This window comes from Fundulus heteroclitus, unplaced genomic scaffold (genome assembly GCF_011125445.2).
Source record: "Fundulus heteroclitus isolate FHET01 unplaced genomic scaffold, MU-UCD_Fhet_4.1 scaffold_116, whole genome shotgun sequence".
Lineage (NCBI taxonomy): Eukaryota > Metazoa > Chordata > Actinopteri > Cyprinodontiformes > Fundulidae > Fundulus > Fundulus heteroclitus.
In genome coordinates, this window is record NW_023396529.1 from 120,523 (window position 1) to 132,391 (window position 11,869).

General features: G+C 36.3%; 1 protein-coding gene across 1 annotated transcript; it reads right to left on the minus strand.

Annotated features, from left to right (window-relative positions):
- Positions 1 to 661: 661 nt before the first annotated feature.
- LOC118558263 lies at positions 662 to 5,449 on the minus strand. Its single transcript, XM_036128767.1, has 8 exons — positions 4,975 to 5,449; positions 2,843 to 2,951; positions 2,642 to 2,742; positions 2,297 to 2,567; positions 1,847 to 1,914; positions 1,510 to 1,761; positions 1,354 to 1,416; positions 662 to 985 (listed from the first exon to the last, which is right to left on the minus strand). The coding sequence occupies exons 2-8, from the start codon at positions 2,949 to 2,951 to the stop codon at positions 806 to 808; spliced, it is 1,044 nt and encodes a 347-aa protein (XP_035984660.1). The 5' UTR covers positions 4,975 to 5,449; the 3' UTR covers positions 662 to 805.
- Positions 5,450 to 11,869: the final 6,420 nt, after the last annotated feature.

Consider the following 11,869-nt stretch of genomic DNA (forward strand, 5'->3'; position numbering starts at 1 on the left):
TCTGTACACAAAGTTAAAACGTTTCATGTATCCATGTATACAGTGAGACAACCCATGATTGAAGCTTAAAGTATTTATGGCTAAATCAACAAATACGTACAAATTTCCCTTTACAAATAAAAACAATATTCTTTACTTCATTATAATATTTTTTCTAGAAGATCAGACGTCTTCTCAACAATTTGCTTTTTTCATACATGACATTCCTTCAAATTTTAACAGGCAATTAATTAAAAAAAAAAAAAAAAAAAAAAAAAAAAACAGTGCCAACAATGTGTTTGGGACCAAAAGTATACATTATGCATGTTAACACATCAGGATTACCTTTGTTTTTTGAAATGGTGCAGTTGGATTCAGCTCCACCGAAAACTGCTCCAATTCTTCTTCCACCTGTAAATAATAGGAAACATTTTATTACAAATTATGATTTCATTGAGAAACAATTGACAATCTTAAATAGGTTAACAAATACTAGCCTGTAGATGTGGTGCTTTCTTTGGTGAAGCACAGCTTTGATGTTGGCTTGAAGTTGGAGAAGCCTAAAGTTCAGAAGAAGTGAAGAATAATTTCATGTTTTATTAGCCAATTTAGAAAGTGAAACAAAAATATGTATACATGTCATAGATATAGTGAGTTAATACATCACATAACAAAAAAATATGATTTACTTTGTTATATTCCTTGTTCTAAATGATTAAAAGTCTTGTCAATAATTTATACTTTAATACATGGCATTCCTTCAAATTTTAATAGCCAATTCATTTAAAGACAGTGCCAAAAATGTTTGGGATCAAAATTATACATATTAACACATTGCACATATTAACAAAACACCATTCCCCATCAGTATTACCTTAGTTTTTTGAAATGGCGCAATAGAAGCATCTCCAAAAGTTGGTGTGTTGCCATCCCCCAATATTTCCAGCATTTCACCATCAAACCACTTTGGATTGAGCTCCACAGAAAAGTCCATTTGTTCTTCCACCTGTAAACAATAGCAAACAGTTTATTACACCTTATGGTTTCAGTAAGAATATAATTAAAAAGTTTAAATAAAAATTAGAACAAGATCCTGGTAGAAGCGGCCGAAATTAGTTTTCTCTGTAGTGTGTCTGGGCTCTCCCTTAGATAGGGTGAGAAGCTCAGTCATCTGGGTCTCCTCCTGGTGGGAGGAGACCCAGATGAAGACACAGGATACGCTGGAGGGACTATGTCTCTCAGCTGGTCTGGGAATGCCTTGGGGTTCCCCCAGAGGAGCTGGCCCTATTGAAGCTCCTACCCCTGCGACCCGACCGTGGATAAGAGGAAGAAGATGGATGGATGGTTAAATAAAAATGTTTTACAAATACTAACCTTTAAATGGAGTACTCTCTTTGGCGAAGTACAGCTTTCTTGTTTACTTGAAGTTGGAAAGGTCTATAGTTTGTCAGAAAAGAATGACAATCATAAATCTAATAAATTATTTATAATACATTCAAATGTTAAGTCAAAAACAGTAAATTACTTTACCTTATTGTGAGATCCGACAATGTTCCATTCAAAGGGATCTTGTGGGGCCACAACTGGAACCTCAGGTGTACAAAGCAACTTTGAGACTTTTTCAGCAGTTGGCTTGGGAACCTGCTCAAGCATCTTTGGAGGAGAGCATGACATGGTGGGCATCACCTCCGTCTCTGCAGTTGGCTTGTGAATCTGCTCATGTGAGGCCTCATATATTGCTTTATTTAGGATTTTCATCCCATCATCGTCACTTAGGTGTACCTTTTAACAAAATAAAAACGGTACATATTAATAATCAATTAATTTTGTTAAAGTTATACTTTATGAAACTTTTTGAATTCATTACCCCATCTCTGCTCCACAGGTGCAGTTTTCTCATTGGAAACAGCTCAGCAACTGATTTGTATGAGACACCTTGAAATGCAGAAAATAGACAAATGTTAAATACTTCTTAAAATAGTAAGTTACAAATTGAGGCATTTAATTCAGAAATACGTAAAATGTGAGGGAAATCCAACACAAACACCTTTAAAAAGATATAAAGTAGGAAATTACTTAACAGTCCCTAAAACAATCTTATAAACATTTACATTTATGGTATTGTTATGAGAACCGTACAGAACACTAAATCATACCCGTGCCTTTAAACACTTTAGTTATATACAGTGCATGTTTTTATTAAAAATGTCAAGCAATTGTTTTACTTGCTTGCATTTATGGTGCTACATATACTTGTATTTTTTGTTACTAATTTACTGCTTACAAATTTGTATCATAAACCAACACAACAGCTTACCTTCGGAAAAAGTGTGCAAACAGTTGTTAGGAGCTAGGAACTGTTTCCCAGCTTCACTGACAACGGTGCTTCTCTTCAAAGTGTTGCTTGGAGCTAACAAACAGACTAAATCAGGTATTCGTGGTATCACAGCATTCAAGATTTCGGTTCTCAGGTCCAACGCTGCTCCTCCAGAAACAGCCAAGAATCCAAAATAAAGACTCTCTTCTTTAATAGGAGCAAATCCATCCACAATAGCCCTTAGATGAGAGTCTCCGATAAGAAAGACAAACTAAAAGAAATACAAAATAGTATTACAACACTGCTTATTATTATTAAGTCAATGTATGTGTAAAATAAACTTACTTTCTTGTCTTTTGATTCTGGTGGAATGACCAGTTTGCAGGTATTGTTGGCAGAAGAGGTCGGCCAAGGTCTACTTCTATGCTGCGTTCCTGTTCCTTGACCTTCCAATCAGAAAACAACAAATATTTTGGTTTAAGCTTGTTAAATCAACAGTATGCAACCAAAGCACAAATGTCACAAGTATCTATTAAACACACATACAAGCCACAAACGTGCCTTCTTGAACTTTGATTTCGACATCCAGTGGTTTGGGGTCTTCCATCTTCCTTTTAAAGGCTTGTGTACGGCGAAAACCTTTGCCGCGAGGCATCTAAAAATAAAGAAAAATAAGGTCAGCATACTATAAACTACAACAACTTCAGTCTGCAGCTACCTGGGCCAGCAGATGGGCCAAAACCACAGAGACACCTGAAAGTCTACCACAACCTGTTGGCCTGCAACCACAGATAGCTAGGTGGAGGTTAAATGTTTTAAAAACTGTAAAAAGGAAATCCCCATCCACTGTAAAACTGGGGGACATTGTTGCTTTAAACCGACATGTTGATGAATGTACATTGTCCGAAGTTAATAACTTAAATATAAAATTTTAAGCCTTTCTTCACCACACTGAAACATCTCCAATTCATTTGTTATTTTGTTGTTGTATCAAACAGCTCCTGCAATTACTTTGATTACTTAAAGAAAACAAAAAATATATCCCAGAAATGAGTAAAGAAACTAGTAAAAGCTGTAAAATAGGACAATGACGTTTGTAACTTTAATTCTAGTAGATAATGAATTAAACACAATCCTCACACTTAAATATTTCTCCAATATACTAAGAAGCTCGAGAGTGTGAAGCAAAGCTTTAAAGATGAATGTCTTTTTATGTCATTTTATGTCAGAGCCTCCACGGGACCCACTAGAACATGGGGACAAGTAAAAGTGAAACACAAGAATATTCTACAAAATGGTAGCTTTTAATTATTATACTTTATTTTAAAAAGGCACTTGTTATGTCAAGAGATCCAAATTTCAGTGTCATTCCTTAGAGACGGGAAGTAAAGGACACGTGCAAACTGGGAATTTTAACACAAAAAAAAATATTTATCCATAAAAAATTAAACTTTTCCTTTTCCAAGTCATCCACAGTTGACACGGTAAAACTGTATTGCTCCGTGTCTAGATAATCCATCCATAATCCATTTCTAATACAATATACGGCTCGACAGGAAGCACGCCTTTCAAAGTAAACTAAAGTTCACAATAAAACGGCCCGAACAAATCTTACTGAATAGGATAAAAATAAAAAGCAAACATCATACAAATAACTTAAATATTTTAGATTTATGGCTCCAACACCACTTTTTCCTCTTTAAAAGCCACTGTTAAATGATGTGTTTGTCTGTTTATAACAGCCACCAAGAAAAATCTCTCTACAATTACACTGTCGCGCTGTGCTAAATTATCCTGTCTATTGCGCAATACGCGATTAATTCGAAAAACTCTGCAAATTATTCTTGCATCTTCCGCAACAGGTTGCTGTTGTAAAAATGGACATGGCTACGACAGACTTCTCCATCTCCTCCGCCTATACATACAGCCGTGATCTAATCCTGTTTACATGAAATAAGCCTGTTAGCGAGCAGGTTTAAGCTGGCGCACATGTTGCTATGACAACAAGTGCAGGAAGTCTTTCGAAGAACCAAACGATCCAAGATCATGCCAAATCGTCAACAATGAAATCCTGCTAACTGAGTTAGCGACGTACGAAGAACGGATCCCGGGAGCCTGTTTGACCTCCAGCAAGAACACGGCGGAGGAGTTTTTTTGAATAGGGCTTGGGCGTCATGACGTATTACTTTTCGGTGGCCGCCATGTTGACTGTCTCCGCTACTCAGACTACTGCCTATGACTACCAGGCCATATTTTAATTAACCAAACAGATATTCAAGCGTTAAATCTTCACATTCTTCTAGAAGTTACTTTACTTTCACAGAAAGCTCCAACTTACAGCATTGGTGCTTAAAGTTAACAACGCTTCAACTCAGACCAACTTAACCTTGTAACCTTTACCGCGTTGTGTCGGAGTAGGGGAAGGGTGAGGCTTTGTTTACAAACCAACACGCGGTGTTTTGGAACGAGGAACGGACCCGAAAAATCTACCATACCTCCCTACATATCAGAAAGAAAATATCTAAGCAACAACACAACAATAACTTTTCTGTCTTTAAAAAGTTTGTTGTAGCTGTGCACCCTGCAAGATTTTTTCATTAAAAAGGCAGCAGTAAAAGCCGATCGTAACATGCACTACGTGACAATTGCAGACTATAATATTGATCAAATTCACTTACCTTTACAATTGTTCCACGTTCTTTGAAGAACCTTCAGAAATGCTGATTCTTCTTATGCTCAAGGCTGGATAATCCTTAATGCTCAGAATGTTGTCGCTGTAGAGAATGAAACGAGAGGTGTAGTCCTTCACCTTATAACGGCCGTCGGCTTCCGGTTTCTTCTTCTTCTTCTTCTTCTTCTTCTTCTTCTTCTTCTTCTTCTTCTTGTGTTTATTGGCGGTTGGCAAACAGCTTTCCGGTGTGCATTACCGCCACCAACTGGTGAGGAGTTTGGGGCAAAATGGCCCTATTGCCAAATATACTTATATGTATGTATCTATATGTCTATATCTATAATATTAATTTACAGATGGTAAATCTTTCTAATTATTCCTGTTATTAAATATTTAAATAAATATTGATAACATTTATTTTTTTACTTTTTTACGAATATCTACGATATCAAAATTTAAGTTTCTCCTTATTAACATCTCTAACCAAATTCCTTCTTTCTTCTTCTTGTTTATTTATTGGAGGAGTGTGCCAAAAAAAAAGTAATAAGGCAAAGGCCCGACTCTTAAACATTTTAATCAGTAAGGCAAAAATGGCTATTTATTTGTCCCGTAGAGACAGACTGCAGGGTGGACCTCACCTTGATGCTGTGGCTCTGTGGAAGTACAACACGAAAGCCAGGATTCGGCTGGAGTTTCACTTCCACAGAGCCACGCAGAACATGGAGGCTTTTATGCAGTTGTGGGGTTTTAACAAGATTTTATGTGTAGTGTCTGAAAGAGGAGAGCTTCAATTTAACAAGCTCCTTATTTAAGTATTTTATGTAAATGACACTTGTTTTTAACTAAATTGTTTAACTGTTTGATCTCTTTTGTTAATAAAGTTTTGTTAAAAGTCAAAAGTCTTCTTCTTCTTCTTCTTGTGTTTTATGGTGGTTGGCAAACAACTTTTGGTGCATTACTGCTAACAACTGAAATGGAGTGTGGATCGGGATTGAACTAGTCCAATATCCTATTACTACACAAATAAGAAAAACAAAACAAAACAAAAAAACCTAAATACTCTTTATCAAATCAGTCTTTTTGAGAAATCTGAATACTAAAGAATAACCCTCTGATTTAGAGTCCACGTCTAAAAGGTATTTTATATTTAACTTTAATTTACTGTTTTGTAATCTATTTACCAATTAATTTCTCTCAATTACATATTTACTGCAAAATAATCTAAAATGCTGCACTGTTTCTTCTTCAAAAGAAAAATAAAATTTTCCTGTAGCATTTTTCCCTATTTTAAATAACATGCTATTTTAACCTGCATGACCAAAGCGTAATCTTGATATCACCATTTTCTCCTTTCTTTTCCTTGATGTGTTTCTCATAAAGCCCACTTTTCTTTGATAATAAAACCATCTTCCAGTTCTTTCTTCTTCCCACTGTTTCTGCCATCTTGCTTTAATCCTTTTCTTAATTACTGATTTTATTTCACCTTTACTAAATGGAACTATCATATCAATTAGAAAACATTTACTTACTTTTTTTGCATATTCATCTGCCATCTCATTCCCTTTTATTCCAATATGAGAAGGAAGCCATCAAAAATAAACTATTAATAATAATTTCTGAATTTCTACTAATAAATCAGGTCTACTGTTTGAATGATTGTGTTTAAATGAATATGATTCTGAGTCAGAGCAAACTAAAGTTCTTAATGGTGTAATTTCTTCAATCCATCCTAAGGTCTTTACCAACATGATACCAAACATTTCTCCTGTGCAAATTGAAATTTCATCACTGATTCTTTTACCTGGTTTAAAATTAAATTGTGGGACTACAAACAAAACACCATTCCTATTATGTGAATCTTCTGAAGCATCCGTAAAAATGTTTACATATCCATAATATTCTTTGTCTATATATTGTTGAACTATAATTGAATCTGAAATATCCTCTTTGTTTATAAAACAAAGTTAGATCCGTATCAATTTCAGGCAACATAGATGGATGAAGTAATGATCTAATAACTGTTTTACTAACATTTATTTGAGATAGTTCAAGATCTATTATAGTAGAATCTGCTATCCATCCAAAAGAATTTAATTTTTTCTTCCCTTTTTCCCAACTTGGTATTAGAATTTCCTGACATGGATGAGTTTCACAATGATTCTTTAACCGAAACCAGTAAGTGGAAAGTAATTGTAATCTCCTCAACTGTAGTGGCATTTCTTCCATTTCTACTTGTAATGCTGATGTTGTTGGTGTTGTTCTTATGGCCCCTGTGCATGATCTCAATGCTTGATACTGAACAATATCCAATTTTTAAGTAAGGATACTGATGCTGAACCAAAAGCAATGCATCCATAATCAAAAACAGACCTAATCAAACCTGTATAAATTGATTTCAATGCCTTCTTCTCAGCTCCCCACTCATTCCCGACCAAACACCTCATAACATTTATAACTCTTTTGCATTTATCAATCATCTTCTCAATATGAACTTTCCAAGTAAGCCTTTCATCCAACCATATACCAAAAACTTTAAATTGGTTTACCCTTTCCAAGTCATATCTATAAATTTGTAACTTTATTTCTTCAGAAACTTATTTCCTTGTAAAAAGCAAAACCTTTGTTTTATCTACAGAAATATTGAATCCCCATCTAAAGGACCAATCTTCTATTTTATTAATGGCTTCTTGAACTTTTTTAATGATGAAACCTACATTTAAAGAAGCGTCCATTTTATTTTCCACATCTTCAAACATTATCATTAATCATAATAAAAATAAATAATGGAATAACTATGCTTCCTTGGGGGATACCATTTTCAACATAAATATTTCCTAATAATTGGTTTCCTATTCTTACTTGTATAGATTGATTATGAAGAAAATCCTTTATCCAGTTGAACATCGAACCACCCACTCCCATCTTCATTAATTTGATCAAAAATCCTTCCTTCCACATCATATCGTAAGCTTTTTCAATGTCAAAGAAGATATCTACCACATTTTCTTTATTAACTTGGGCCTTTCTAATTTCATGTTCCAATACCAGAACAGGATCCATTGAATTTCTACCTTTCCAGAATCCTTTTGTTTACGGTGCAGTGTGCACCCGCCGCATCCGGCAACCAATTGTATTACATTTTTTTCACCAGCAGGGGTCAGCCAACATCATTTTCTGAAAATAATTTTTTTGGTATGTTGGTACCTAATACGAAAAATATTTATTAAAAATCAACGGTTTGATCTAAAATTCTGAAAATATTCATGGATCTCAAAGAGTGCTTTATCTACTTACGTGATTTTTTAAATGGCCATTGAAAAAAGCGTTTGAGAGAAAAAAATTATTAAACTTTATAGTCTTGCACATTTACATTTTAATGTCTTGTAAATAACTCAAAATCGCCTGGAATTTTACCAAACTGAAATCTCTGCTTATTGTGCATGTGCTTTAGAAATAGAGGCCATTTTTTTTGGGGATTGAACAATATTTGTGGAAAATACATTGATTTCTCCATTTTACAAACTTTTAAAAAATCAGAGTGTGGCACTTTCAAACACTGGAATACATGCAGTGAGAGAATTGTTGCACCTTATTCAAGGAATACACCCTGAAAATCTGAGCTTGTTACACCACACAAGTGATTTTAGGTGAATTTTTTAAGTTTTCAAGTTTTTTTCACACTTTTGGAAATAGGCCCCGCCCACTTGTTTCAATCATTACCATATTTAGGACTTTAGTTAAGGGCTATTACTGGAAGGGGATGAAAAAGGTTTTGTAAAAATCCGATCAGCCATTCTTGCGTAGTAGATTTCTTGACATCACAACGCCCCCTAGTGATGGACGATCCTCAAACGCTGGTCACATGTGCAAAATCTTATTTGGACTATGGGTTATGAAGGACATGTCAAAATCTGTTATGGTTTTACAATAATCAGCAATTACATTTAGAGCTAGCTAGCTAACAATCACTTATTTAAGCGTTACTTTTCACAAAAGTCAAAATTCAAAAATCCGCTGCGATAACTTTTTTTATTTGTCCATGACACGCTTATATACAAAGTTTTGCGCGGATTGCACAAACAATGTTGGAGGAGTTTAACAAGAAAGGTTTAACCTTTGTAGCCATGTAGCGCGAAAACTAGCTGGAAAATGAAGGGTGTGCCAATTCCCTTTATTTTGCAGAATCATCCAATAAACAAAGTGATGTGAAGTTTTTGAGTGTGGGACCAGTAGTTTGGTGGTTATAGGCCAAAACGCATTGTCCTTTGTTATAGCGCCCCCTAGTTGTTGAGGGGTCTGAATTTCTGGGTTTGAGTAGCGGTGCACATTCTGTACTTGGATACCTGATTCAATGGATTTGTTACAAATCCGCATGGGCCGCCCAACGCGTTTTAGCGGAGAATAATAATTACCCGTAATAATAATAATAATAACTAGAACTGCAAGCAGTTATTAACGGGTTCCAAGCCCACGCACCGCCCCCTTTGAGCATGTTCCTGGACTTCAGCATTCAACACCCTCATCCAAGCCCACCTACGCCGCGCCCCCTTTGAGCATGTTCCTGGACTTTAGCGTTCAACACCTCCTGACCACTGTCGGTCCGGGTCTGACAGACCACCTCTGATGTCATCACCCTCAGCACGGGCTCCCCTCAGGGCTGCATCCGGAGCCCCTTGCTGTTTACTCTGATGACACACGACTGCACCCCCAGGTTCACCCCCAATCACATCATGAAGTTCGCAGATGACACAAACTCATCAACAGCTCAGCTGTGGAGGTGGTTAGCAGCACCAACTTCCTGGGGGTGCACATCACGGTCAATCTCACCTGGTCTGTGAACACCACGTCACTGGTGAAGAGGGCACAGAAGCGCTTGTACTTCCTGCAGAGGATGAGGAGAGCCCACCTGTCCCCGCACATTCTCACAACCTTCTACAGAAGTACCATCGAGAACATTCTGACCAGCGTACCATAGAGAGCATTCTGACCAGCTGTCTCTCTGTGTGGTGTCGAGGCGGCAGCACCTCCGACTGGTGGAAAACAACGGTTGTCAAGCTTCTGAAGTTTGCGCACGACACCACTCTCATGGGATTTATCTCTGATGGTGACGAGTCCACCTACAGATGGGAGGGTGACCATCTGGTGACCTGGTGCAGGGAGAACAACTTAGAGCTCAACGCTGTAAAAATAGTGGAGATGGTTGTGGACTTCAGGAAGAACTCAGCCCCAGCTACCCCAACACCCTCTGTAACTATATATAATATATTTCAGTCGTCAGTCAAGTCAAATTATGTTGCGAGTTCAGTTGTTTTTTTCTTTTCTTTGTTCAGTGGTTCATGTTGTTACCACTGGCAAGTTCACGTCAGTAAGAAGAATGGAGTTTGTCAATGGAGGTTCAGTTCTGCTTGGGGCACAGGCTCGCCATGTCCTTTCAGAGAGAATCCATGGAATCTGATCCAGTAGTCTGATCCAGCTTTTTGATCAGCAACAACAAAAAAACCTAGCCTGCACACGATAATACTATTATTGCATTCAGCTAAATAAACTCACTTTATCAATTTTTACAGCATGGTTTTTTCTTCATTCCTCACATTAACATTGCGATGTTTTACATGCACTTTAAATTTTTTTCCCAACTCAAAACACCGGAATCATCTTTAACCCATGTAAAACAAAAATATAAAATCCTTTTTAATTATGAAACTATGACCTGCAATTTAACTAATTACAGCATAGGTTTTTTTAATCCTCTTCCAAGTCTTTGTAAATCATGAGATGAAATACAGTTATCACCTTACCAAAGAGCATGAAATCCTTCTACATCCAATACTCTCCATCATCATCCATTGTATGGACCAAACCCAGCGCTGAACACAGAAATGTCGGACTGGATCAAATACTGCGTGTGTGGTGTGTTCAAGTACCTCGCTCAACGTAAGAATTTACACATGTACAGCCTCAAGCTATTTAACTAAGATGTAAATGAGGTTTAAAATGTCTACTGTTTAGTTTGATATTAATGAACAGTCATAATTTTAATTTACATGAAGTATGTTTGAACTAGAAGAATTAACAGTGGGATGTTGATAAACTGACTGTATATTTGTATTGTAGTGCTTAACCATAGATTTACTTCTGAGTCAGTTAGCTTGCAGTTGAATTCATGATCTAGAGACAGGAAGATGCATTCACGGAATGGAAGTCAGCGCAGTTAACGTGGGATTGCGCAATCCCAGGGGAGGCCAAGATCGCTGGCTTGGTGGCGCTTCACTATCAAGCGCCACCAAGGATTTACATTAAAAATAGTGAAAAGTCTTCGATTTTAAAGAGAATATGATAAAAAAATAAGGAAATTAGATTAAAAAAACAACTATTATTACAAATGACTGCGTGAATCACAATATATATTATGTTATCATTATTCTATATTTTCTTTATTTCCATGATTGCCTCCACTGAATGCATGTAACTGCTATCTATAACTATAACCCATAAACTCTGCACAACATTCGCATATTTGCTCATTTTGCATCATTGCATCTCCAACTAGCATTACAAATCCTGTCGAAGTCTCAGTTTCTAAATGCATTCTCGCACAAATGCCCTTTGCACAATCAATCCAGTACATACAAATGGTTTTAAAAATACTTACCTGTACACTGTGACTTTCTCATGCATTGTTTACACTTCAATTGTTTACTTTTAAATCACTGCTGCACCTTATACTGTAATTTAAATTGACTGTAATTTACAAGCTGTATTCTTGCACAAATTGCCCTCTGCACAATCAATTCTGCATATACAAATGTTTTTTAAAAATACACACCTGTACACTGTGACTTCTCCTGATTTGTTTGCATTTCAATTGTTTACTTCAAATCACTGCTGCACCTTATACTGTA

Bases quoted from the DNA above. Each gene is read 5' to 3' on its own strand.
- LOC118558263 (XM_036128767.1), bottom strand. From the start codon at position 2,951: ATGCCTCGCGGCAAAGGTTTTCGCCGTACACAAGCCTTTAAAAGGAAG. The intron at 1,762-1,846 runs GTAATGAATTCA...TTTTGTTAAAAG, and splicing joins ACCTGTGGAGCAGAGATGGG to GTACACCTAAGTGACGATGA. The intron at 986-1,353 runs GTTAGTATTTGT...TATTGTTTACAG, and splicing joins AGAGAGTACTCCATTTAAAG to GTGGAAGAACAAATGGACTT.